Here is a 27,932-nt window from a genome sequence, read left to right as displayed (position 1 = left end):
GATCAGCTGTTTGAACAGTTCCAAGAGTAGTATTGGGATCAGTGAACAAGAAACATAAATAAATAAGCACTTAAATTACTTCAGTATACTAAGTATATATACTTTACACTATAACTTAATTAGAAAACATGCATTTACCAGTCAGAATCTTGACATCTGCCACAAGTATTTGCAGTTTGCCATTACAAATATAGCAAATACTATAAAATGCTTTAGTGTAGGTAAATATCGCCATTGATTTAACATCACTGTGTGATGGGCTACATCACCTTAAGAAAATTTTTGTATTTGTAAACCAAATTCCACCATCAGATATGAGGATCCTCTTCTAAAACCCGTAATATCTATACATACGTGCATCATAATTTTGCATGGGGATTAGATCTGAATAAAAAAATGCCCAACACCAGTACAATTTGTAAAGCATCACCCATAGACATGCACATGAATTTTTGCAGGACTGGGTCATCTTTGGGGCCCACTCAGGCCAAGGTCCCTGCAGTTGTCTGCTAAACCTTCCTCATGGGAGTAAAGCACGTAACAGCGAACTACCACGTCGGTCAGAAACCATAAGCCGTGCTTGACCCCGGGGTAAGGCGTCATTCAATGTGTCATCCGTGAGACTATACTGATCTAAATCACTCGGACAACTCCGCCCAAAGGGCATTACTCTCTACAGACAGTTCATGAGGGAGATGCCAAGGCCAGCTCCGGACCGGGCGGCAGGCGAGCACCCCGCTCGCAGCGACCAGACGCCCTGAGGCGGGCAGCGGCCAACGGGCGGCGGGACCGGCCGCCCCTCAGGGGCCGGCGGTGGCGGCAGCTCCCGCCGCGGCTCGGTGGCACTTGCCGACCCGCCGCCTGCGGAGTTTAATCCCGCCTCGAAAGCAAAGCCCAGCCGCCGACAGGCGCCTTCAGACGCGGATCACGCCTCCGTGAGCGATAACTTTTTTGGCCGGCGGCACCGCGCTCCCCTTTCGCTCGACGTCTGCTGTCGCTTCTCCCTCCGCGGGACGCTGCGGGCACGGCGAGCTGAGGCGACGCCCCCTCGGGCGCCCCGCGCTGCCGCCGCCAGCTCCCCCTACCCCGCGGCCACCTGCCCCCGCGCCCAGGGCAAAGCGGGAGCAGTCGGAGCGCCGCTCCCTCAAACCCGCAGCGGCCACAGCTTCCCCCTTCTTTTTCTTTTGTGTTGTTTTTTTTTTCTTTTCGAAATCCCCTCTGGGGTAGAGATATTAGTGAGGAGCCGGCAGCCAGTTTCAAAAGCGGGAGAAAAGGAAGAAATCGCTGTGCTCCTTACCGCTCAGCAGTCCCCTTTGCCAGCGCGCCCCCTGCTCCTTCCCCTTCCCCGCCCCGCCACGTCGGCAGCAGCGGGGGGAGGAGGCAGAGCAGGCTGGGCAGCTGCGGGCCGGCTGGGCCGCAGGGAGGAGGGAGGGCTGGCTCGTCTTCCCTCGCTCTCCCTCCGTCTCTCTGAGGCGGCCGCCTGTTGCGAAGGGGCTGCTCCGCGCCCCTGCTGAGTCGCCCCAGGACTCCAGGCTGCACCAGGCTCCAGGCTGCGGGCCGAGGCGGCAGCGCTGACCCGCCGCGGAGAGCCGCCCCGGTCGCCATTATCGCCCCTCACGGCTTCGAGCTCTCTGCGGCCCCGGTCGGCGGAGGGGGCGACGGGGCGCGGGCTGACAAACGCCTGTGGGACACGGTGGTCTCCTGGCGGGGTGGGCGGACCCCGCGCTGGGGACCCCGCCGGAAGCGCCAGCCAAGACAGGGGCGCGGGTGGAGCAGGGCCGGCCGCCCCTCGCGTCCTAGCTGAGGAGGCAAAAGGGGTAAATTGGACAACGCTGGTGTTATAACGTTTATATTGAGGCATTTTAAGTACAAATGAGTCTAGTCACTGAGCTGACGTCATTTTTTTTTTTTTGGAGAAAGTTTAATTCTTCGTCAAAGCAAGTTGCGAGCAACCGCCTACTGAAATGTGTGGCTGCGGAATTAACTGAGATTCAGCTTTTCAGATGCCACTTTGCACCGTCGTTATATCTGTGTTTACAGGAAATGCCGCTAAAAGAAACTGGGAGGTGCATACACACATTTCCAGTAAGTTAATGTCAGCACTGGGTGCCCGCAGCCACGCAAGAAAGACTTGGTTGAACAAGGGGATTGCAGGCTCTTGCCCAACAACCTGTGGTTCTTGTCTCTAATTCCTCATACCCTTTCCTCTTTTTGCCACTTCATTTTAAGGCGAAGCATGCCCTTTTATTGTATAAAAGGCAGTTCCGCAATTCACCACAGCATCCTTTCTATCACTAGTCTTCTTTTGCCGAAGAAAGAAATACTTACTGTTGCCATAGGAAGCAAAATAACACGTTACATAATACATGAATCACTGAGGAGAGCTGCTGTAGGAGGTCACAACATAAAGCCCCAGTTTTCAGAAGCGTGCTTCACAAATATGGATCACGCTACGTGACTTACACGCTTACCAGGCAAAAGTCTCTGAAGTTTCCCATTAAGGTACAAATGTTTGTATCACTAAATAAGAAGTTTATTTTGAAGGTGTTTCAATCAGAATTTAAGTATCAGGGCATACTGGTAGTTCTAGCATCTCTTAGGTTAATTTATTAATGTTTAGATGTATTTATTGAAAATGAAATCTAGGGTGGCCCTAAGGATTTCTCTCTGCTTTTCAGTGGAACTTGTGGAAGAGTAAGGGCAGTATCTTAGGAGGAATCACAACAGGTGAAGCTCAATACCTGGAGATTGTTTTTCCCCATCATAGGTGGTAATTTTGACTGTAAAGTGGATCTTACACTGTCAGTTTTGCAGATTCTGTACAAGGGCATGCATCTTTTAGAATGGCAAGACAGTATTAATCACTATTGTAATATAAAGTTATTACTTCAGAATGAAATTAACGTTGTAAGTGCGTAAATGTGTATGTCTGTCTATTGGGATAAAAGGAGATATTAGTTTCCTAGGTTCCTGAATTATTTTCTTGAATTTAGCACTTGAATTTTCTAATTTTCTCTCTCTTTCAGTTTTCAGTAATTAATTTCACTTTTATTTTCTCACTATGGTAATATTGCAAATGGTTTTGGAATAAATGAGCAATAGAGATTGAACACTTCTACTCATCTCAGATTTCACTGAAGTTTGTTATTACTCTGAGTGTCATTATCTTCCTAATGGGTTTCAGAAAAGATACTTGCCTTTTAATAAACAGATAAATATAAATATAAAGAAAAGATGGAAGGAAACAACTACATTTAACTACATTTAACAAAACACAGAAGTATGCATAACGTTTGAGGAACATACTCATTTTCTTCCAGTGATTGCACTGGTAAATCTGAGTGGTAAATATGAGGGCTAATGGCATGCAATTAATGGTAATTGCTTATTTTGCTGTTTAACATGTGCTTTATCTATCTTTATAGTATATAGGCAGAACTGGAGAACTCAAACTATGCCAGTGGCCAGCTCATACTGTCGCTTAATTGAAGAGATTAGTCTCAAATAAGAGTCTCTAATTTTCGGCAGTTATTACATGTTAACCAAACGTACGTCCGGTTCTGCATTCATTAGGGTAACAGGTAGGTTATATTCAAGCAGTTAAACTGTTGTATTCCAAAACAGGAATGAATGTTTGGTAGAAGCAAGGTCTTACCTTAGGATTTTAGTGCATCCTAAGGATGGATAGCAAAATCTTTCCAGCTAAGGGCAGACAATGGTGAGGTTTGTATGCAACAACGTTATAAGGTGTCGTTTGGAAACCAGATGTGACTACTTTTGTCTGTATTGACAGAAATGGAACATAGAGTACCACCATAAGGCTCATCAGCATAACAACAGAGAATATGAATTGTCCATATTCTGTTGCTTACTACCTGTCCTATCTTTCCCTTCCTTTTTTGGATGACCTTTTTTCACTTGAAGCTGAGAAATTAAATACAAGGTACAGAATAATCTTGAAAGTGTAAAAAAAATTTTTCAGCTTATTTCCTTTGCTTCCTGAATCACTGAAATGTTAAATCATGAATGTGTTATGGTATGCTAACCCAGAAAGGCAGGTTGTGCTGTGGCAGTTCTGTATTTAGATTCAGCTAAGATGGAATTTCTGACCAACATTATACAGAAATAAAGAGAGACTGTTTTATGTCTTTGCCAGGACAATAACCCAAGTGTTTGGGCATTCAGTACCAAAGTTGCTGCTCTGTTTTAATTAAAAAAAAAAAAAAAGATCCTACCCACTGTTTCCATGTCCACTATTTAACCCAATCAAACGCTGCTTGAGCAGAAGAGAGAGATTATTTTTCCATTCCCATTAAATGGAAATTAAACTAAGACAAACAGTACTTTTATAAAGTACTCGATAAGAACTTGACGACTAAATTGGTATAGCTAAATGGAAAAAAATTAATCAGAATAATGCATATAGACAGATCATTATTAAGTTCAGAGAGGAAGATGTTTGAATTTCAGTGTAAAACTTGCTCAAAAGAAGTACTTATTTTCATATTAATTTGATGAAGACAGAAAGTTGGTAAAAAGATTAACTTTTTTCCCCTGCTTAATCTATTGCAAAGTACGAAAACACATAGTTCAATAATAAATAATGGGGAAATTACAGTAATGTTGTATGTGAAAAATACATCTGGAGGAAAGCAAATGCCATTTCATAAGCTGTCGGTAGATGGCACAAACATTTATACAAAAAGTTTGGGCGTTCCTAAGTATTGTTACACAGTAGGATAGAGTTACAGGAAGTTTTCTTTTTGTCTTTTCCTGAGTACATTTTTCGGAGAGCAGGGATTTCTGGTGAGAAACTTTTCATTTTATTGATTTTATATGGTTGCTAGTTAGCTAAAACCGTTTTATATTCTGCATCTTACTTGAAAATGAGCCATGTTTTCCATAGAGCATTATTAGCAAGTGTATGATGTACTTTCAAGTGTATGGGTAAGAAATGAGAGTAAAGTTGCTTATGTTCAGTAAATTTGTCCAAACAAGCTGGCCAAATAGCAGTCTCTTTGTATTAGCACTACACCCATAGTTAAGGGGGTCACAGTGATTTAATGGAAACAGTTTTTCTACAGTTCAGGAATGGGTCTAACCTGATGATATGTTCCATCCATGTGAAAGACATATTTTTAACATTCGAGTTTTGTACCATGCTGGTAAGTTGCGAAGCGCGTGCCTTAATACTGAACCATCATAGCTCAATGCATTCTGTACATTTCTTATATGAAAGCTTAGTCAGTTTATACCGAGTTTATATTGGAAAAACTCTTAAAACCTCAATTTTGATCTCTTCTCTCGCTCTTTGAACAACAGGACAATTTCTCTCTATGATGTTGATTTGCTTACCCTACTGGTTGCTTCTTTGCTTATATCTTGATAATGCTCTATTTGTCAAGTTTGAAGACTTGACGATACTTCTGAATTAAAAGGGATATGACTATAAAGGGTAATTTCTCCAGTGTTAGCCCCTAAATCACGGGTCATGTGTTATAACAGTTGTTAATTTTGTTGCTTCATAGGATATTCTAAAGAAAGTTTGAAGGTACTTGTAAATAATTTGACTGAATGCCAGCATATATGAATGAGAGAGAAAATTAAGCACATGTGGAAGAATCATATCCTTCTTTCACGTAGTCCCTGGATATTGCTGAAATTTTGTCCTAAGAAGAAATAATGATTTGAAGGTAGAGTTGTTTTTCATGTTTCTCTTGAAGCTACATATTTTGTTTGATTATATACACATTAGTAGTGTTTCCCAAACAATCGGAAGAACAGGATAGAGGATGCTGATTAACTTTTGTCCTCTGCACATGCCCAAATGAGTTTGAGGGCTATGATGGTAAAACTGCATATAATTTTTCCAAATGCAAATCTGGAAAAAGGCTGGAAAAGTTTTGCCATGTTGCCTCACTATTTCTAGATGATTTCCAAGCCTAGTTTCATGCATTCTTTACAAAAGAAGAACTCAGTGGACTGTGTGTTTTTTGTTGTACTGTTGAGATTTCATAATATAGGTTGTGTTAGATCAAGGAGAATGTACGTTTTAGACCAAATAATGTAATTCTAAGAAAGCTTGTGGAATGGTTAATGATACAGAGGATGTAGTCCTTGAGGTTGTAGCTTTAGTCCAATAAGTGACAGCTATTACTGTCTCATTGCAGAGTCACTAGAAATCATGTTTCGGTCCAGGTTTCGTAGTCACAAGTCCATTTAAAAAAATGTCTTGAGTCTAGTTCATATCCTTCAAGAGAGTATCTGACGAAAGGATGACCATACTGACCTCAAATATTGTACTTTCTGATCAAAGTATATTATTGTCCCCATCCGATGTCGGGAATGTCCCGATCCGAAGTCGGGGGAGGTTTCGATATGATCCCAAGAGCGAGATTAAGACACAAAACGAGATCAAATGCCGTATACCCAAAACAGCAACTTTTAATATCAAAAGTAGAAAATTAGTAGCGATAGGATAGAATAGAGTAAAAAGACAGAAGTCAAGCAGGTATTCAGGATAGATTTGCAAGAATAGTCCCCACCATGGATCCGTGGCATCCCGGGGGTCCAAGTCTCTCGGTGTTCCGGCGGTGGGCGGTCGCTCCGGGGTCCGCGGTGTTTCGGCGGGGTCGGCGATCGCACTGGGGTCCTCTTGGCAGTCCCTTTTATTCTCGTTCGAGGGCTGCAGTTTCCATGGCAACGACATGTCTCCGCATTCCTGAGTCTTGACTGTCCAAGCACGTGCCAGCCGGAGATCTTTCACACCTTACTAGCCGGAGATCTCTGTGGCCTTGCAGCCATTCTTATCATATCCAGCAGCCAAAGGAACCCTCGCCCAGATCTTTCACGCCTTGCAGCTGATCTTATCATATTCAGCAGCCAAAGGAACCCTCGCCCAGATAAGCAGTCTTTGAGACAAAAGTTCTATAATTCAGTCTTTCACAGCCTCTTAATGATACAATCTGGTTTTTGTTTTTATTTGCTTGTTTTGCTACAGGATTAGAACAAAGATTGACAGATAAGAAAAGTATTGAGCATCTCCAAGGAAACAGAAACCAATATGACAAAAAATATGAGATCTCACAGGAACTTTTTTCTTTACAAGTGTCTGTTTGCATTAACTTTTTGGAACCATATCAGCCTGTCTGTGGAAAATGAACCACATCTGTTTCTAACGATTTTCCAGAAGATGGTTCTGACAAAAAAAATCAAGAGCCTGCCACTCCTGTATACAAACAGTCATCAGTCCAAAGCTAATTTTGACTGGGTTGTGATACAAAATACTACAGAAAGCCTGTCATTGTCAGAAATCACGAATGACAATGTAAAAAAATTAGTCGCTTTATTATCTAATTTCAAACAAGGCTCCAGGTTACAAAATCTGACACTGACAAATGTGTCAGTGGACTGGAATGCTCTTATTGAAATTTTTCAGACTGTATGGAACTCATCTATTGAATACTTCGATATTAACAGTGTAACACAATTGTCGCACATCGAAAGCTATGACTTTGACTATTCAGGTACCTCTATAAAAGCATTGACATTGAAGAAAGTTTTAATCACAGATCTGTACTTCTCACAGGATGACCTATACAAAATATTTGCAGACATGAATATTGAAGCCTTGACAATAGCAGAATCAGACATGATACATATGCTGTGTCCTTCATCTGACAGTCCCTTTAGATACTTAAATTTTTTAAAGAATGATTTAACAGATCTTCTTTTTCAAAAATGTGACAAATTAATTCAACTGGAGACATTAATCTTGCAGAAGAATAAATTTGAGAGCCTTTCCAAGGTAAGCTTCATGACCAGCCGTATGAAATTGCTGAAATATTTGGACATGAGCCACAACTTGCTGAGTCACGATGCAGCTGATGTGCAATGCCGGTGGGCTGAGTCTCTGACAGAGTTGGACCTGTCCTCAAATCAGTTGACGGATTCTGTGTTTGAGTGCTTGCCAGTCAACATCGAAAAACTCGACCTACAAAACAACCAGATCACCAGTGTCGCCAAGGGGATGGCTGAGCTGAAATCCTTGAAAGAGCTGAACCTGGCATCGAACAGGCTGGCTGACCTGCCGGGTTGCAGCGGCTTTACGTCCCTGGAGTTCCTGAACATAGAGATGAATTCGATCCTCACCCCATCTGCTGACTTCTTCCAGAGCTGCCCAAGGGTCAGGGAGCTACAAGCCGGGCACAACCCGTTCAAGTGTTCCTGTGAACTGCAAGACTTCATCCATCTGGAGAGGCAGTCTGGGGGGAAGCTGTTTGGCTGGCCGGTGGCGTACATGTGCGAGTACCCGGAAGACTTGCGAGGAACGCAGCTGAAGGACTTCCACCTGACTGAACTGGCTTGCAACACAACGCTCTTGCTTGTGACAGCTCTGCTGCTGACGCTGGTGCTGGTGGCTGTCGTGGCCTTTCTGTGCATCTACCTGGACGTGCCGTGGTACGCGCGGATGATGTGGCAGTGGACGCAGACGAAGCGGAGAGCTTGGCACAACCACCCCGAAGAGCAGGAGACCGTTCTGCAGTTTCACGCGTTCATTTCCTACAGCGAGCGCGATTCGCTGTGGGTGAAGAACGAGCTGATCCCGAACCTGGAGAAGGGGGAGGGCTGTGTACAACTGTGCCAGCATGAGAGAAACTTCATCCCTGGCAAGAGCATCATGGAGAACATCATCAACTGCATTGAGAAGAGCTACAAGTCGATCTTTGTGTTGTCCCCCAACTTTGTGCAGAGCGAGTGGTGTCACTATGAGCTGTACTTTGCCCATCACAAATTTTTCAGTGAGAATTCCAACAGCTTAATCCTCATTTTACTGGAGCCGATCCCTCCGTATATTATCCCTGCGAGGTATCACAAGCTGAAGGCTCTCATGGCAAAGCGAACCTACCTGGAGTGGCCAAAGGAGAGGAGCAAGCGTGCCCTTTTCTGGGCTAACCTGAGGGCAGCTATTAGCATTAATCTGCCAATGGCTGATGGAAACTGGTGTGGGGAAACAGATTAAGAATCTTTCTAATGGAGTTTTTTCTGTTTTTTCTTGGTGAAGCAATAAATACTTTATGATTTCCATTGGTTGTCAATGTATTTAACTTTTTGTTACAGAACCTTGTTTCTACATAGTTGTCTATGCTGCCTTCTAACTATAGGCAAAATTGAACTCACCTATTGGAAGTCTCTTGAGGTTGATACAGAAATAGCAAATCACAAATGAGTTTGGATGTGGATTTTGAAGTACAGGTTGAGATACTGTAGTGAATTTTTCTCAGCAGAATAAAATCTGGAGCAGTTGGTATAGTCAGGTGGAAGAGTGCTTGAGTTGCTGGAGAGTTTGCAGAGCTGCAGTAATCACAAGGCTTAGGCAGCTTGGTCACTTTTGGACCTCTTTTGCTAAAATTCATTTCAAGAAAGAAAATTACGCATCCTGAGAAGATATCTAGAAGTCCAGAGCTTGAGATGGTTCCTGGGCAGTGTTTTCTCAGATTCAGTGAAGCTTAAAAGGATAGGACCCAGATACAGGATTCTGTGAACATCCAGCACAGGTGGACAAAAATGGCCATGCCACAAAAGAGGACTGAGTGAGAAAGAAAGGTTTCAGTTGTTTTTCTTAAAAAAAAAAAAGAAAAGAAAAAGAAAAAGGAAGGATAAGCTACTTCACCTTTTGGGGCTCATATTTTGGCACTGCTGTGAGAGAGAAGTGAATTGACAATCGGAGCTCTAATTCCCATCCTCTGGTATGAAATGAAAATGATACCAGATACTAGGGCCAGAGAGATCCCTGACCAAAGGAACTGAGAGGGTATCAGCAGTAACATAACTGCCTTCATCATCATTGGCTATATCTTGAGAAACTCTTGACTTCTCTACATCCTGCTTTTTTTTTAGCTTTCTACTTTTTTCTTCTCACCCATGTATCTTACTTTATGCTTTTTGTTAAAAAAATCTGTCATTTTCAGCCAGAATAGTGTCTTTTGCAGCACAGCTATGAGTTCTGATCAGAAAGGCAATAACCAGTCAGAGGCTGAAAAAATTTGCCAGGCCTTAGGACAGCAGGTAAGACCCTCTAGTCACGGAGTCAGAAAGATAAACTACATTTACAATATTTGCTGTCCTTTATAGAAATACAGCAGGCCCCGTTACCTGTGCTTGTGCTGTTTTACCTTCAAGAAAACATGGCTGGGCTCTGACAAACATTCACAACAGCTGAAGATGATCACAGCAAACTTCCTCTTTGCCCCCAGGAGAGCAGGTGTTTGCCGTCTGGAACATGAGACTTAAATGACCAGCAAGCAAGAAGTTTTCCTTTCAAAAATGCATTTCAACATGAAGACGAGAGAAGAAGGGATGTTAAGATGAAATCCTCATTTAATATAGAATGTTTGCATTTTATCTCATTCTTGTCTTCCATTATTGTTAACAAAAGTTTTTGATTTTGCTTTTTTTTTGCCTGAGGTCTAAGCAGGCTGAGGTCTCTTGACTTGAAGTCCTGAACTGTGAGCAACTGTTTAATGATTTGTAAGGGAAAGGTCAAATTTAACACCTTTAGCTCTCTCATCCCATCTAGCCTCAAAATTAATATAACACACCTATTACCAAATTCCAGGCATTTCATTCAGGACTGAGGAAAGAAATGTTTTCTGTGCTTCCTCTTCCCCTCCAAATAACGCTTCAGTGTATGACTCATTTAACCCTTAGAAAACTGAAGATGAACAGACTTAACTTGGTTTGCCTATCCCTTTCACACAACCAGGGACAGCTGGATTGTTACACAGTGGCTGGCTTGAAAATTTTCTTTGAAAGCCTCAGAGTTTTAGGTCAGCAGCCCTCGAAACTTCTGTAATACAGTTAACATCCCCTCTTGTGTGTGAAGCTTTATGAATTCATATCGCTTCTTCTGTTGGCCGGAGGGCAGAGAAATCCTCTAAAAGTCAAAGAATGCACCAGGAATCCTTCCTGTTACTCAGGTGGGAGCACACAGCTGTTGCCAGAAATTAATTATTTCTTTCAGGAGTGGAAGGTTTTAGCAGGAGTTTGTTTGCCACTTTGGAAAGAACTTGGGAACATGACCTCTGGCAAGGTAACTGATGCTATCATGAGCAGAAATATATAATTACAGGTTTCTGGTATATGTCCAAAATCCTTTTGTGAATAACGTTGGAAAGGGAAGCTTGTAATGAGCATGGGGAGCAATTAAAACGTGTACTTTGAAACCAGAAGCCCACATACTGTTAGATTTTTGTCCATGCTATGTGCCAGATAATTGACAGGTACACGTGCAGTGAATTACTGCATCTAGTTTCTCTGATTCCACAGGAGAGAATGAGTTTCTCAAGCAATATGTATCAGAATATTTAAAACAATTGTTTTAGCCTCCACCATACTCTGAACACTTTCTATAAAAGCAGTTTTAGTCCAAGAAGAAATTTTTCCTGGATGTGGGCCCATGTGTTAGTCTCCCAGCCCATGTCAGCCACTTCAGCTTCACATTTTGGAAAATAGCTACTCTTTTCTGTGCACCCTGGTGATGTGAGTCTGCAACTGGTTCTGCACTGAAAGCTGTAACTGCTAATGCACTCCAGGTATCAGGAAAAGGGAGTATATAAATATATTCTGATGTCAGATACCGTATCAGAGCAGATTCTTGGCACTTGACTAGTCATCCTGGTGACTAGCAGGAATGCTATTTTGACAGACATAATAATATCCACATACAACACTGATAACATGGGGGTTAAACACCCTCCAAAACCTAGAACATGTGCAGAATGAAGTGGAAGTGTAAATGTTTTTATGTGTATTTAAGTAGTATATAGTATAAAGGAAACTGAACTGCGACAGACTGGGAGTTCTGATGCAATGTGGGTTGCCCTGCTGAAAGCTCAGCTCTTTTTTAGCTTTAGAAATGTTACAAAGCATCAGCACTGAAGCTCAACTGCAGAGGGTTAGAGCAGGGAAAGGCGCTCGAGCGAAAAGAATGGGACTCTGCGGGAATGAGGCATTCTGCTGAGGGGAAGGTTCAAAACCTTTATGAAAGGCGTGTTTTTACTCAGGGCTTCAGTTTGGCTGTTTTTTCTTTCAGAAGCGTTTACTGAGATTGACTATAATGCTCATTTGTAGTCACTGTTTGGTCAAGAGGAAGCAATATTGATAAACCAATAAATGAGAAAGTTCTGTATTCTGCAAGGTGGCTCTGTGTTACCAGTTTGATTTCCACAGCTGTGATCTTTGTGTCTGTTTATGCCCAAGCAAAATAGGCTTGGGCATAAATGTGATACAATCTCTGCTCATTTTGACTTGTGGTGGCATTTAACCCTTGTTTCACCTACTTGACACACAGGGTTAAGTTGTGACAATGAGAGTTGCAGTTGAAGATAAGGTACTCAATATGACTAAACACTGGCTTTGCAATCTTTAATAATTGTACTAACTCTTCATGAGTGCTTGGATGAGTCCATCTGCTCTGGCTATGTTTTAACTCGGTGTTTCGCACATTTAAGTTTCCTTCTGCAGTTCCAGTTGGAGAGATTTTTCACGCCTTTGGGCGTACTGCTGGTCCTGAATAGCTGCTGGTACCCAGCCCAGTGTAGCTGCGGTTCCTCTCTGGGTAAGTAATCACAGCATACAGGCAGAAGTGTGAAATGTACCTTGAGGAAAGGCTGTTCGTGAAGATAGGTGCTCATTGATAGAATCAGCTACAAAAAACCCCAGCAATATAAACTTCAGAAATGGGACAAGGTATCTGCATGAGTGTACACACATGCTGACTCTGGAAAGGATGGTATTTAGCTGGTACATTTCAGGATGCGTGAACAGAAATACACTGCTTTTTAGTTTTTGTGTACCATGCAAAATGACTTAATCAGTAAACTGAAACCAGCCCCAAACACAGCTTTGCTGAACTTGTTAGTAAAAGCAACATTATGCAATGTTCTGAATGATTTAACAGAGGTATTCAGGAGTATCAGTTTTATTTTAACTAGTTGCAAATTTTTCTTTATGGCAAACTGCTTATTTGAATGTATTTTAAAGTCTCATAAAGAAGGGTGGTAAGGAAATTAAACGTACTGCAACTAAAGGTGTAGATACTTTTGCTTTTTACAGTTCTGTGTGCACTGGAGTCAGTTCTGATGAAAGCTGATGGTGTATTTGATTTTGTCCATGCAACAAAATCCATTTTCATGGGTTATATTGGAAGTAAAACTGCCACTGGTTTGCATAATTTAGTTCTCAATTTAATTGTGATATTATTGTTCTGTCAACAACTGCCTTAATCTATTCACTTTCATGGATTAATGCCCAGCAACGGGAACTTCTCCTTTAACTTGAAGACAAGACAGTATCAGCTGACAAGCAGACTCTTGCTGCTTATTGAGAAACATTCATCATCCCCGGTCTTGTCTTGGGTCAAAGGTGTCTCAGAGTTTTCTGTAATGTATTGCTCAGATTCGCTGCACCAAGGAAAGCAGAATGGTTTCAGTTCAGTTTCAGTTCAGACTATCTTACTCATCAGTCTCAAAATGAAAACCAGACATTTTCTATCAGCAAAGCAAATGGTTAAATTCTTCTTTACAAAATTAAAAAGGTAATTGCAAAAGAAAAGTTTAAAAAGGAATCTAATGCAATCTTGAAATATAGCTGGCATCGCTATCTAGAATAAATTTTCATACTTCCCAGCTTTTGTTAGCTGAATCCCTTCTTGCCTTCAGCTCTCCTCCAAGGTGCTGTTTTATGGGGTGGAGTAAGCTCTAGACTGAGTCCAGAATAGGCCAAGGTGCCCCCTCTCCCCCTAGTTTGCTAATACCTGAAGAATTCATTACATACTTCATTAATTTAATCTTAAAATTCATTAAGATTAAATAAATCTTCATTCATCTCTGCTTCTTTCTTCCTTGCTAATTAATCTTACTGAAGCATGTTGTATTAGTTTGGAGACTTATGGGAGCGAGGCATTGGTTTTGGTTATTTACATCTGCCTTTGTGATGCATGCACTCTCTACTCTGTTGATTTGCTCACTAGGCTCATGTCCCTATTCAAGACGTTAATTGAATGGCTTCTTTATTGGATTCCTCCATTCCCAGATTGCCCTATGTTGCTGTGTTCTTCATGGCTTCTTTACAGCTTTCGTATCATAGTGAATATTCTCTGTAGTTCATTTTTTATAATTTTTTGAAGAAAGCTACAATGCGGGGCATCCCTGAAAAACTCCGAGGCATCTCTAGTGTAGAGATGACTGACCTGTAAAGGTTTTGAACTGTGCCAGTTTGCCCCTGTTACTAGCTTTTGAGATCTAAGCTTTTGTCATCTGTCAATGTGCTACATTAATTAGTCTGCTTGCTGAGGAAAATAACTCAGCAGGGTAGAGCTCTGCAAGAGATTTTGATATGAAGAGAAGTTGGTGGTGGGAGTTCTGCTTCCTCTTTTCTGTGTGTGCAGAAGAGGAGATGCGGTTGACGAATTTCTACATCATCTGTGTAACCATCAGAAGCAGACATGAAATTAGCAGAATTATTTACATAAACTTGCCTTGGTGAATATTCTGTACCGTAGATAGGTTCATTTCATCCTAAACCATACACATCTGTAAATATTACAGAAGTAAATATATTTTGAGTCTGGACTGTTAAAAGTTTACTTTCATTGTGCTCTTAATACCTGCATTGTAGGGAAATTTGATTAACTCTTAGAATCATATTGCCTATATAAGAAAACCCTGTTCTTTCTACATCCTGATGTAGTAATTAATAAGGAATTAGCATCTCATGTGAGATTCCCCAGCTTGAAGATTATGTATGTTTGAAATTCTGTTTTGAGGATGTTAACCAAGTATGCAGAGGTCTTTTGCTGGTTCTTCGATCGGAGAGTAATTCCATGCACAAAAGGTGGGTTATATTTGCTCCATTATTTACATTTTTTTTCTTTTTGTTGTGTGTATTTTGGACTCTATCAAATCTCAGGTGCTGGTGTTTCTTCACTGTTGGAAGATATTCTTGCATTTTGAAATTTCAGTGAAAATGATCATCTGTATGTTGAATTTCAACAAAGAAGAAAGGAAAAAATGTTTGGTATGGCAATTTTCATTCTCAGCCAACTCTAATTTAATACCATCATAAAATGGTGTTGGAGGGGTAACCATTGATCCTTAATATTGCTTTGCTACACATGTCTGCTTTTTTTCTTTGACTGTGGCACTCTTCAATGCTATACAGCATGGATCGTCCTTTCTTGCAGTGTTTAGCGTAGCATGAACAGTAAATTAAAACTCATCTGGCAATGGAGCATGGACCATTGTTTTTTTCTCCCTTCAGAACATTTCTTGCTTTGTTCCTGACATCCCTTTTGCCCAGGGGGAAGTTCCTCCAGATAGTTCCAGATCAAAGTTTATGCGATTCAAGAGGTTCTTTACCAGCCTGGACTCTGAAGAACAGGGTCAGCTGCTCTTTGAAGAAAGCTGCGTCACATTTCCTTGTCTTGGTTCTTCTTGTGAGTGATATTGTACTTTGACCAACCATCCCAGCTTCATTTCTATTCTGTACTCGGATACCCTAGCACAACTTTCTGAAGACAGAATTTGACCTCTCAATTGGATTCTATTGAGGTAGAAATTTACACTTTACTGATTATTCTTTTATTGCTTTTGGTGATGTTAATTACACGTATTTTTGCTCTACTTATTTGAAAGAAAACTTGATTAAGCTTGGTAGGAGACTTGGAGGGGAAGGGATGAGTTTTGACATCAGTCAATCAAATTATTGGGGACTAACACACTTTATAACCTAGAACTGAAAAAATAGGCTTTTGGTTTTTATTTAACAAAAGATTACACAGGGGCAGAATTTCAAAACTTTGGTTTTTTTTCAAACAAAATCAGCACAGGAAAAAAAATTGGGGCTGTTTGTCTCCTGAAACAGTTTATGAGTTGCTCATACTTCAGGTTGTCTATGTGTTATGTTAAATGCTTGATGACAAGAGAGTAATGCCCAGGATAATCATGATAGGACTGATGCCTCTCCAAATCTATGTAGGCTATTGGTAGATATGACCATATATAAATTCTACTGGACCATTTTCCATATCCAGAAAATCTTTCTCTCCCTGGGCTTTTTGATCCTTAGAAATAGACTCATTGTCCCTCACTGTTTCTAGAGAGGTTCTTTGCCAAGTTGCAACTGTGGGATAATTTGGAAAATGTAGGATGTTTCCTAGGACACCCAGGAAATCCTGGAGTCTTTGGAGGCATCGTGTGTTTTCTTTCAGATTTTGGGTACCAGTGCTTCATACGTACTGTCTGGTTATGCTGTGGTTTTCCTGTTAGTATGCTTTTGGGCAGACTGGCATTACAATATTCATGAGACAGTATCATTCCTCCTCAAGCTTCCTGGCTTTCTGGAAAAATGGACCTCTATGTCTTTGTGCTATAGCAAACCTAAGCTGATCAGCTTTTCTGATCAGCTGATGCTGAGGGGGTGCATGGCTGTGTCCTGGGCCTTTGGGATGTGAAGAGGAATATCTTTTGGCATTCCCATTAGGGCCCATGGGGCTTTTGGAGTGCTGTCCCCAAATGTGTGTGGACATGGGGTGTAGGGAAAGAGCAGATGGGAGGCTTGTTGTGTTGTCCTTTACTCCTAAATGCATTGATGTCTGAGTGTACCAGTTTTGAATTTTTGAAAATTCTTGAGAAATTTTTATTTCTTAACATCTTTGTGGTTTTTTTAACTTGCCACTGATTGTATTCCTCCAATTAAAAAGGAATTAATTTCTACTTAGCTGAGAAAATCAGTAATTCGAATTAAAGAATAAGGGTAAGGAGGATTGATAGGAACTTAGAACAAGAGTATGTAAAAATAAAATCTTTACTACATAAATTTTGTATTGAATTTTATTTTAGCAATAAAAAGCAAATTCAGCAGTTCAACAATTTCAGGAAATTCCATGTGTTTTCTTTTCATAGGGCTGGACTCATCACTGAGACATATTGAACAGCAAACAAAGATATGCTTCTGTGTTTCTGTAAGGAACCAAAATAAACCTGGAAGGCATAATGGGACCCCTTACAAATATCTACGTCTTTGCTTGTGTCTTTACATTCACACTGTGGAATAATATCCAGCCAACTGTGGAAAATGAATTTATTGCAAATTATTCAAGCAATTTGCTAACTAATGTTCCAAAAAACATTCCAGTCCATACTCATGTGTTAGATTTATCACATAATAGGATCTCTGGACTAAGTATCTCAGAATTTATTTATCTTTCTGACCTTCAAGTATTAAATCTTTCTCATAATCTAATTACGGAGCTTGACTTCAGTGTCTTCATTTTTAATCAAGATTTACAATACTTAGATCTATCTCATAATAACATTTTTAAAGTTTACTGTCAAACTCTTGAATATCTTAGACATTTAGATCTTTCTTTCAATAAGTTTACTGCCCTGCCCATCTGTCAGGAATTCAGGTACATGTTTCGTTTGGAGTACCTAGGATTAAGTGCCACAATGATAAGAAGGTCAGACTTCAGGTATATCATACATTTGCAGCTGCACACTGTCTTCCTAACCTTAGAAGACTTTTCTCTGTATGAGCCTCAGAGTCTGACAGCCTTGAATACAAGGAGCCTCCATATTGTTTTTGCAGCAACCCAAAACTTCAGTTTTTCCCTCTTGTATGATGGAATGAGCACTTCAGAAAACTTAAAAATAGTTAACTTAAGATATACCTTGAGCTACGAAGATTTCCCCTCTCCTTCTTTAACGCTTCTGAAGAAAATCAAGACAAGAGCTCTGATGCTTGACACTGTGGATTTACAATGGGCTATCATTTTGGAAATTTTCCTGTTTATTTGGTATTCACCTGTGGAGCATCTGACTGTGAGAAATTTGACTTTTCGTGGACCACTGGTGGAGCTGACTGAGTATGAATTTCTATCCTTATTAAGCTCTCTGGAACAATTAGTATCTTTGGGTGGCTCCATGAAAACACTAACTTTGGAGCACGTTCGTAACAAACTATATTATTTCAACCAGGAGATTCTATACAGACAGTTTTCAGAGATGAATATTGCCAGTTTGACAATATATGATGCATATATGCCACACATGCTTTGCCCCAACAGAACAAGCTCATTTCAGTATTTAAATTTTTCTCACAATGCCCTGACGGATGAATTGTTCCAGAATTGTGGCACTCTGACAGATCTGAAATTACTTATTTTGGAGAGGAATAAATTTGAGAGCCTTTCCAAGGTAAGCTTCATGACCAGCCGTATGAAATTGCTGAAATATTTGGACATGAGCAACAACTTGCTGAGTCACGATGCAGCTGATGTGCAATGCCGGTGGGCTGAGTCTCTGACAGAGTTGGACCTGTCCTCAAATCAGTTGACGGATTCTGTGTTTGAGTGCTTGCCAGTCAACATCGAAAAACTCGACCTACAAAACAACCAGATCACCAGTGTCGCCAAGGGGATGGCTGAGCTGAAATCCTTGAAAGAGCTGAACCTGGCATCGAACAGGCTGGCTGACCTGCCGGGTTGCAGCGGCTTTACGTCCCTGGAGTTCCTGAACATAGAGATGAATTCGATCCTCACCCCATCTGCTGACTTCTTCCAGAGCTGCCCAAGGGTCAGGGAGCTACAAGCCGGGCACAACCCGTTCAAGTGTTCCTGTGAACTGCAAGACTTCATCCGTCTGGAGAGGCAGTCTGGGGGGAAGCTGTTTGGCTGGCCGGCGGCGTACATGTGCGAGTACCCGGAAGACTTGCGAGGAACGCAGCTGAAGGACTTCCACCTGACTGAACTGGCTTGCAACACAACGCTCTTGCTTGTGACAGCTCTGCTGCTGACGCTGGTGCTGGTGGCTGTCGTGGCCTTTCTGTGCATCTACCTGGACGTGCCGTGGTACGCGCGGATGATGTGGCAGTGGACGCAGACGAAGCGGAGAGCTTGGCACAACCACCCCGAAGAGCAGGAGACCGTTCTGCAGTTTCACGCGTTCATTTCCTACAGCGAGCGCGATTCGCTGTGGGTGAAGAACGAGCTGATCCCGAACCTGGAGAAGGGGGAGGGCTGTGTACAACTGTGCCAGCATGAGAGAAACTTCATCCCTGGCAAGAGCATCATGGAGAACATCATCAACTGCATTGAGAAGAGCTACAAGTCGATCTTTGTGTTGTCCCCCAACTTTGTGCAGAGCGAGTGGTGTCACTATGAGCTGTACTTTGCCCATCACAAATTTTTCAGTGAGAATTCCAACAGCTTAATCCTCATTTTACTGGAGCCGATCCCTCCGTATATTATCCCTGCGAGGTATCACAAGCTGAAGGCTCTCATGGCAAAGCGAACCTACCTGGAGTGGCCAAAGGAGAGGAGCAAGCGTGCCCTTTTCTGGGCTAACCTGAGGGCAGCTATTAGCATTAACCTGCCAATATCCTTTGAAGTAAATGAGGAGTATAGTGATGTTACTTCTACTAGTAGTGTAAGTCAGTATGTGAATAACTGACTTGAGTGTCTTGCCTTAAATTGTGTTAACCAAATTTTTATCCTTTTTTACAGTGTTCCTTGTTTATAGCAAAATGTATTTGTGATACATACAGAAATTGCTATTGCTTATTCTAGTCATGAAAGTAGTCAGAAGTCCTCTGTATTTGCCCATCACCAACAAAGGGATGGAGAGAGAAATTTTCATAGTGATTACACTGATTTTTGTAGAGTTGGGATTGCCTTTAATTTGGACTTTTCTTGTTGATTCTGGCCGTATTTGAAAGTAACAAAAATAGTGGTTTGTTCAGTGTCATCGGGATTGTCAAAGCACGCATTTAATCTTTGTTCTGACATGGATGTTGTGTTGTTAAGGTGGAAGGGATCTGCTTCCTTGGGTTTAATTAAATAACACAAAGAAGAAGAAAACTCTTGTTTAAATCCTTTCATGTACATTGGTATAGTAGATGTCAAGGGTACAGTATCCCTACACCTTCAGACCTCACTGGGCCTTGTTATGAGTCTGTTTTCTCTTTCTGGAAGTCTTTCCCTTCATCACAGACAGAGACTTTTCTGGATAATTGGAGCCATTAATCCCTGTTTAATATTCTTCTTCTTTTGCTGTACTAAACATTCCCATTTACCTAGATTTACCTACTAAGTCATGATTTCATAGAATTTGCTATTCGTTATCTTCAAAATAATAGTTAATATCTGCTTATGAAATTTTTGTAGTATTATAATATTGCTGCTTTCTGCTATGATCATATCAAGCTGTATTGGGTTGCTTGCTTTTCCTGTTTTCTAAAATGTAGTTATATATTTCAATAAAATATTTTTCTTGTTACGAACTCTTTCAGCTGTAAGAAGGCAAACAAAAACAAGATGCCTCAATATATTACCATTTCATTACAAAAATTTCCCTCAGTTGTGCAACTGTAATTCTTCTGTTAAATTATAAAATGTATTTTATTGCTATCTCTCTGCAACAGTTAATAAGTAACCTACATTATAATGTAGTTTTATAGCTGTTTAGAATACTTTTTACGTGACAATAACGGGAAACCCCCTCATATTTATAGAAAATTGGCAATGCTGCAAATGAACAGTAGGAAACAGAACTTGCACAACCATTGAGAAAGAGTGGTATTACCAGAACTGTCACTGAATTAGGTCATTTATTAAGTATTTAAACTCAGAAGCTTGATGTCTGGAGGGAAATCCCCTTTTATCTCCAGACTTTCACTGGACTCTGTTGCATTGCCCTTTTATTAGCAGGTGCTGAGGGTCATCATGCAGGTGAAAAAGCAGTAATTTTCATTTGGAAATAACTTCTCTGCTAAAATCAAAGTGATGAAACTAATGGTATTAGTCGATAGGAGACATCTAATCTTTTGCTGTGCTTGGATTTAATTTGACAACGTAATAAGCCTCACATTTTTTATCTGTTATTATATTTCCTGTGTCATTTCACTGGTGATGAGGAGTTGTGTTAAACTTACCGTTTAAGGGAAATGCAGAGCCCTCTGCTCACAGCCGTGAGCGGCACGTGAGGTGAGCAAGCCAGTAAGAGGATGTGATCCCTGACACTCGCCAAGGCGGCTGACCGAGCGCCTGCAGGCGTCTGTGGTGGCAGCCAGATGAAGCAGTGGATGGGCAGCTCCAGGACAGCTTCCTGGTGTCCAGAGGTGCTGAGACGCTGCTGTGCACCCACCTGCCCGCTCGGGTTAACTGGGTATCGCAGTAGGATGCTAGGTGCCTGGCTTTAAATGCAGACCTTTGGAAAGAAGGGCTGAAAATCTCTATTAAGTCTTAATTTCGGGTAAAGAGAAGCTGGCTCCTGACTTGTTTGGTAACACGTAACTGAGATCTCCCCCTTCCCAAAGCCGGGACCGAGCTTTCTTTGTGCATCTTAAAAATGGCTGCTAAACTCTCAGTACTTCCAGTGGGAGCTGATGGATGCAGCATGCTTGAAAAGCAGGTTATTTATGATGAGGGGAGATGTCCAAGGACACAGAGAAGCTTAGTGCTCTGCAGGAGTTCAGTCAGGAGGCTTTACCCTACCCTGAGAGTCACTCGTGCTTCATGGCAACCCAACACGGGCATCGGGCACAGCGGGCTGCTGCCAGAAGTGCATCACAAACCTCGTGTGCTGGCCAGCCAGTTACGGCCGGTTGTGAGGCGCTTTCCACAGAAGTGGCCCCCAGTTAAACCTGGGGCTCCAGTCTGAATGCACCTCTGGAGCTGCGATGTTTCCTTCTGAACAGGTTTTTCCCAACTGTACAGCACCCCTCTGGGTGCACGTTCTTCACTTCCTCCGGAACATCGCTGTCTGCTCTCAGGCAGTTGCCTGGCTAAGCTTTAGTGGCTTCTTTATTTCAGCTACAGCCAGAGTTACATCTGTCTGTAGTTTAAGGCTTGTGTGCTGTACAGCTCTCGGGTACCTGAGGAACTGTTCAGTCGCAGGGGCCAGTGCGCATTCAGCTGGCCAGGAGTTTTGTAGCCTTTACCTCTCTAGGGCTCCTCGGCGCTTTACAGCGGAGAACGCTACCAGAAAACCTGTGCCCCTCCTTCCTGAAAGACGTTCCCCCTCCCAGGTGTTACAGTCTAAGGACATGATTAGCATTCACGCTCAGTGGTAACGTTTTAATGGGCCCATATTCTGTCCTGTTTACTAGATGAGAAAAGAGGAAGTAAAATTTCTCAAATCAGGCTTTCCGGTCTCTGTAAATGTAATGCATCAGCAAACTGGGTTTTATGTCCTACATAATGTACGGGCTCTGGTCCGTGGGAGAGTGCCTCACCTTTAAGACTGTTCTGAAACCTAAGTTGTAGGTAGGTGTGAAAGGAATAATTTGGTTTCTGAAGTCTGCCAAGTATATTGGTTTTGGATGTTAACCTCTTTATACTCTGTCCTTCCTACCTCACAAATCTTTCATGCACATGCCAAGTATTTCAGTAATTTACATACCGTACCATACCCTATAGCTGCTTAGAATACACTTCTGAGTGCCTTTGATAAAGCAGATTCATTTTGTTGTTTGTGGGTTTTTTTTTTGTTTTTTTTTTTTTAAGTTAGCATTTGACAGTGTTTCTCGCCACTTCTCTGTTGGAACTTCCATTTTCTGCTTCCCTGAAACTGTTTCTGTTCAGAGGATACATAAAGTATTGATTATTTTTTGTTTTGGCCCAATGTAGCAAACTCTTTTCTTCACAGGTTTTTATGAGGCAATGTGCTATTGAAGATTTTTTTTTAACTGTGTTCGTAGAGGTGTTTCTTGATGGGAAGTTTTCAAGGCTTACAGGACGCAAGTATCTGGTTGAACTCCTGAAATACTGTCATGCTAATGTCCATATTTACAAAAATGATGTCAGGTGCTGCTCTCACTGAGCTCACAGGCCTGGAAGCACGCGTGAAAGCAACATTGTGTATCAACTTTGTCAGTGTTTGGCCAGACCACAGTTTTAATCATAGAGGATATGTTAAATGTGTTTTTATGGCTAAAAATTGCAGTAGAGAAACAAAGATCAGTCTTGAATCTGAGCAGATTTCTGTGCATGACAGGACCTGACTCAGTGATAGAAGGCAAGACAGAGGGAACAGCTTCATTTCTTAACTGTGAGAAAAGAAATATTTTCTTAAATTACAATCTTGTAAACTTAAATTTTGCCATTTTCTCAGACTAAGGGTGACACCCAGTGGCCGGTTAAATTATCATTGACTATTTCCTCAAAATGATGGCTCATGCTAGAATACGTGCAACGCATTTTGCCTCGGAGGAAAACGGAAATAAATAATCCCATCGGCCCAGCAAATGCGGGACCTCGCGCAGGTGCGTGTGTCAGGGTAAGCCCTTCCTGGTGGCAGCTCCCGCGCGGGGTCCGTGGCTGTGACCCGCTCCCCTACGCCACCAGTCTCTCCTGCCCAGCAGGCTGTGGAGCACAGATACCGACTGGTTCGCTAACAAATGGATCTTATAAATCAACAGCAGGATGTGAGCGCCGACTCTTGCTTTACAATGAGCAATCCTGATTTTCAAGCAGGACGCCAGGATATGCAAGCCGGTCATTTTCTCACATTTTGTTTGCTGTTTGCAGGGGTTTATTTTTATGCCTCCTTTCTGCTGTACCTGCTTTCCCTTCTGTACGTCACCACGGCGTAGCTGGGTCACCAAGCCCCACAGCTCGGCAGGCTGATTGCTGGATCCCAGGCACCAATAGACCAACACCCCGATGCAATTACCTCAGCAGGAATGGAAAGTGATAAGAGATGCATAGTGAATTCAACCGGGCTCACTCTTTTTAGGCATCCGAAAAGGTGTGAAGAAATAAAAAGCATTCTTTGTCAGCTGTGCACATCATCATCGCTCAGCAAAGCCTGCGGGTGTGCCCAGAGGTGAGCAGGACTCGTGCGCACCGACGTGTTGGCAGTCTGCCTCTGCGCTGCCTGCTCTGGCACCCTGGCCTGGGAAAGGGCTGCGGGGAAGAGCATGGCTAAAGGAGCAGGCCCAGACAGCCGTTCTGCGAGTGATAAAAAATGCAAACTCGCATGTTTGGTGCTCCAGACCCGCCAATGGACTAATTAGAATCCCCTAATTAGTAGCGAGTAAACGATTTTTGTGAATTTGCCACTAAGTGCAGGGCGGGGCACAGCTCCTCCACAGCACGGGAGCTGGAAGCGGTGCCGGTGCTTACAGGCAGCGCCTGCAGTGCCTCGCGCTCCTGCCCTGCCCGCTCCTGCCCGCGGTCGTGCGTGGGGCAGGTACAGACGGGAGGTGTGTGCACGGGCGCTGCAGAAGGGCCATCCGAAAACCCAGGGGCTTCCGCGGGCTGCCTGGAGCCAGCAGGGATCCCCGGGCATGCCCCTGACCCTTCCACCGGTGTCATTGCTCTTTGTCATACAGCGTATGATGACATGACCACAAACAATATTCTGAGGGTTTTATTAACAAGTATAATACATATGCATTGTATACTAAATATAGTATGAGGACTGTACAGTACAAATTTATGTTCACAGTTTGACATGACAAAATGTCATTACTGAATTCCCATTGGACTACCAAAGTAGAAACAGTGAAAGTACATTAAACATTCACACCTTTATTAAGAAAAGATTACCAAAATGTCTCCATATTTGCAAGTTATAGTAATGCACGCTAGAAACCTTTAATTACCCATTCAGTCTTATTAGCTTATAAAATATATTACATTTTATTAAAAAATTTCTGCATAGTTTATACAAGTATTAAAGTAAATATAATATCCCTGCTGTATTTGCAGGTGAGAGATGCTAAGCAGAAAGATTATTTTGACCCTCTAATATTTAAAGTACATTAAAAAAAAAGTGCTAATATCTGTAAAATATAATGAAAACTCGTGTAGCCCTCTTAAGAGATGTAAAATGCTTTGTAATTTTTTATAGAAAGGATTTGTATTCATCTACGTGTTGCTAACCTTGACAGAGACAACAACAGATTTGGACAAGATGTGGCATTGGAAATGTCACTGCAGAATGGCGGTGTATATTTAAGCAAAACCACACACAGCAATACCTGCTTAGCTTTTTGCAATTGTCTTAGAAACTACTAATTCATTATAATTGAATGGCTTAAACGGGCACATTTTAGTAAAACAGTATTACCTGTTACACACTGCACAGTGCAATACTGCTAGTGAAAAAGGGTTTTTTTAAAATATACACATACTGCAGGATTAGGGTTTGGTATCTTTAGATCTAAACTGGCTTCTCTTTAGGGCAAAGATGGAAGGACTGACTTTTTAAAAGTATTTCGTTGTGTATATTTAAAAGTTAAAGATACCCCTCAAATCAAAGTTTGCTAAAATGAGTCAATGAGCCAGTTAAGATGTAAGTTCACATTTTCAGCTGAAAGATGTAAGCGTATTTGTGACTTTTTTGACATTCCACAAAAAAGACACCACAGACTCAAGTGAAAAATCCTACAAACAAGGCATTTGCATGAAATAATCTCAAATATTTAATATTTAAACTTTTGTTGTCCTAAATCACAAGGCATGTGGATAAAGATATTTAAAAGTTCTATTGCATCTTCACTGTATTTGTCCTCACTATTAGCATGAGTATTTTCAGGAAAAATGTACATAGGCTAATGAATGAACATGGTAGATAACTTAAATTCTCCAAAGTAACGCTTAGTTACAAAGAAGTTCTGCCTTTAGGGTATTTGATTTTAGATTTCTAGTTTAAAAAAAAAGAAAATATTAAAGAAAACATTTTGTGAAAGCCTTGAAAGAGAAACAGAGCATTGGAAAGAAATGTTCCTTAAACATCCCAAATTCTATGCATTTGCATTTGTTAAGCTAAAATGGGATCAGTTGCCATTAAGCTGCTTATTTTTATAGGATCTCATCTGCTTTTTTCCATAGAATATAATGGAGAATTGTTTTCATCCCAGGATACTAAGTAGAGTTGTGACCGATGCTACAGGGGCTCCACACAGCCTCTCAGTCGGTGACGCGTCTGCATTTATGGAACTGCCATTAAAACCTAGAGCCCAATGACGGAGGCCAATTCTGACTCCACATATTGCTACTGCTGAAAATAAAAAAACCCAACAAAAATCCCCGTTCTAGAACAGCTGCTCGTTAATATCATTCTCTTCCCTGCAAGTTCCTCAATGTTAGTGACAACCCGGCCAATTGAAAAAAGACTGATTCATCCCCCCAGTTTTTCAGCTCCACAGACAAGCAGAGGAGGGTCAGTTACAAGAAGATAGATCTGGTGTAACCTCAGTCCTGGCGAAGCGGCGAGGATGTATGGTGCTGTGACAGACCATACAGATCTTCCTCACAAAAGCGTCACAGCAAGGTTCCCAGCCACGCTTTGCAAATCCCCGTTCTCCCCTTTGTAGAGCACACGTTCAGGGCTCTACTCTTTAAATAAAATTGCCAGTTCTGTATTCCCACATGCAAGATTTGTTACACAACTGGAGCAGTACTTTGCATTTCTCAGCAATCGCTGTAGGAGCATTTTTCTCCAAGTAGTAGATATCCTCTCCTTCTCTAATTCTATGGGTATGTGGATGTCAGCAGAACAGCTGGCAAACTCCATCACCAAGGGAAGGCTCTTTGCACTCAACTCCTGCATCTGCAAGATTGTTTCCCGTTAGACTCCATGGGATGTAGAACCGCAGCCTACCCACCCCATAAACTCAAATATACCCACCTGCAGATGGACGCTCCACCTGCCTCCTCCTGGAGAGTTTTATGAAACTCCTCCTCCCCTCCCCCCTCCATTTTCCAGTGCGTTTTTCCAAGAGAAAAGAAAATCTGACTTCAGTATGTTTAATTTGCAGGGAATGGTGTTTACCTTACGTAGGGGAAAAAACAAAAACGCAGTGGTGCAGGAGAGCCTAGAGAAACACATCCTGTTTCCTTGCAGTGCCACAAAGTCTGCCAGCTAATAAAGACAGAAACCTTCCCTTCAGCGGGCTTCCAGAGACAGGAGCATTTCTAGGGTCAACTGCAGGTTGCTTGAATTCAGTTTATCTGTTGAGTTGTGTTTGCTAACTGACATGAGAGTTACGACTTGCTGATGTGGTATTTTAATGCAATAGACACATCCCCAGGAAAGCTTAGTCTACCTAGCATTGAGAGACTACCAGTCACAAATCAGAGTTATCAAATGGATGATTTAGTATATCTTTTTATCCAAAACAGAGATATGACTCAATTTATCGTCAGCAGTGCTTCATATCTGACGCCATCTTCTCATGAAAACATTGTGGATTAATAATTTTAAATACTGTAGTGTATTAAAGTGGCACTCACTCGCAACAATACAGTTCGGAGCATTTTTAACATAATGATTGCTATTTTCTGAGGCACAGCAAAGAGAAAAAATACTTAGAGTAGAGGAAATGTAGGGGAGTGACTGTAGAGGGATACTCTATATCCCTGAAATGAGGTGTGGTAGGTTTCTATTAATATCATTTAATGCCATGTCATAGCGTGGCACACAGCGTACCATGTGTGTTCCATCCATACACTTGCACAGAAACCAGACATATAATGTGTCACATAAGGTCTTCATTTAACAAATCCACCAGGGCTTTATGCAATAAAAACAAGTATATATACTACACTATAATACAGAGGACAGATGACATTGGTTTAGATGCACAATATTATGTATAGACCAATTCCTGCCAATTTTTCTTCTTGACTGGGGTAAATGTCTCAATCTTTCTGTAACATAATTATATTGCTTAGATTTATTTCTACAGTGTTATTCACTGTTCGGGCAGAGGGGATTTCTGAATCAGGTGCCTTTCTAAAAATGTTGTATTAACCATATTGCAGAAATCAACACGGTTGGGAGAGTCCATTCATTGCATTGTTGAGCATAAAATGAGCGTATCCCTTACAGGGCACATAAATAAAAGTCTCTGGCAAGGACTAG

General features: G+C 41.7%; 3 protein-coding genes across 10 annotated transcripts in view; 2 read left to right on the top strand and 1 right to left on the bottom strand.

Moving 5' to 3' along the window:
* The window catches only part of FAM114A1 (family with sequence similarity 114 member A1), a 36,979-nt gene extending 35,618 nt beyond the window's left edge, over nucleotides 1-1,361 (bottom strand). Inside the window, exon 1 of one of the 3 annotated variants that reach the window (XM_075148914.1) lies at nucleotides 1,298-1,361. The gene's annotated coding sequence lies outside the window, so the exon portion shown is untranslated. The remainder of the gene's footprint in view (nucleotides 1-1,297) is intronic. The other 2 variants (XM_075148916.1, XM_075148915.1) reach the window with 2 other exon arrangements.
* On the top strand, nucleotides 1,361-10,859 carry LOC142081785 (toll-like receptor 1). 3 transcript variants are annotated; one of them, XM_075148911.1, is made up of 4 exons: nucleotides 1,361-2,502; nucleotides 3,426-3,581; nucleotides 5,529-5,693; nucleotides 7,001-10,858. In XM_075148911.1, the coding sequence occupies exon 4, from the start codon at nucleotides 7,064-7,066 to the stop codon at nucleotides 9,020-9,022; it is 1,959 nt and encodes a 652-aa protein (XP_075005012.1). In that variant the 5' UTR covers nucleotides 1,361-2,502; nucleotides 3,426-3,581; nucleotides 5,529-5,693; nucleotides 7,001-7,063; the 3' UTR covers nucleotides 9,023-10,858. The 3 variants fall into 3 exon arrangements, with proteins under 3 accessions (XP_075005012.1, XP_075005013.1, XP_075005011.1); XM_075148912.1 differs by lacking the exons at nucleotides 1,361-2,502; nucleotides 3,426-3,581 and adding an exon at nucleotides 4,727-4,806; XM_075148910.1 differs by lacking the exons at nucleotides 1,361-2,502; nucleotides 3,426-3,581; nucleotides 5,529-5,693 and having other exon boundaries at nucleotides 7,024-10,859.
* Nucleotides 2,426-20,250, top strand: LOC142081784 (toll-like receptor 1). Of its 4 annotated transcripts, none has more exons than XM_075148909.1 (2): nucleotides 2,426-2,502; nucleotides 16,965-20,250. In XM_075148909.1, exon 2 carries the CDS (start codon nucleotides 17,055-17,057, stop codon nucleotides 19,509-19,511), a length of 2,457 nt encoding a protein of 818 aa, XP_075005010.1. In that variant the 5' UTR covers nucleotides 2,426-2,502; nucleotides 16,965-17,054; the 3' UTR covers nucleotides 19,512-20,250. The 4 variants fall into 4 exon arrangements, with proteins under 4 accessions (XP_075005010.1, XP_075005007.1, XP_075005008.1 ...); XM_075148906.1 differs by lacking the exon at nucleotides 2,426-2,502 and adding an exon at nucleotides 5,606-5,693; XM_075148907.1 differs by lacking the exon at nucleotides 2,426-2,502 and adding an exon at nucleotides 15,237-15,611.
* Nucleotides 20,251-27,932: the final 7,682 nt, after the last annotated feature.

Source organism: Calonectris borealis, chromosome 4 (genome assembly GCF_964195595.1).
Source record: "Calonectris borealis chromosome 4, bCalBor7.hap1.2, whole genome shotgun sequence".
In the NCBI taxonomy this organism is placed as follows: domain Eukaryota; kingdom Metazoa; phylum Chordata; class Aves; order Procellariiformes; family Procellariidae; genus Calonectris; species Calonectris borealis.
Note: the sequence above shows the minus strand (reverse complement) of the source record. Positions and strands in the feature narration are given on the sequence as shown.

What these genes read in the sequence shown, in the direction of transcription:
- LOC142081785 (XM_075148910.1), top strand. Translation starts at nt 7,064, where the DNA reads ATGACAAAAAATATGAGATCTCACAGGAACTTTTTTCTTTACAAGTGT.
- LOC142081784 (XM_075148909.1), top strand. Translation starts at nt 17,055, where the DNA reads ATGGGACCCCTTACAAATATCTACGTCTTTGCTTGTGTCTTTACATTC.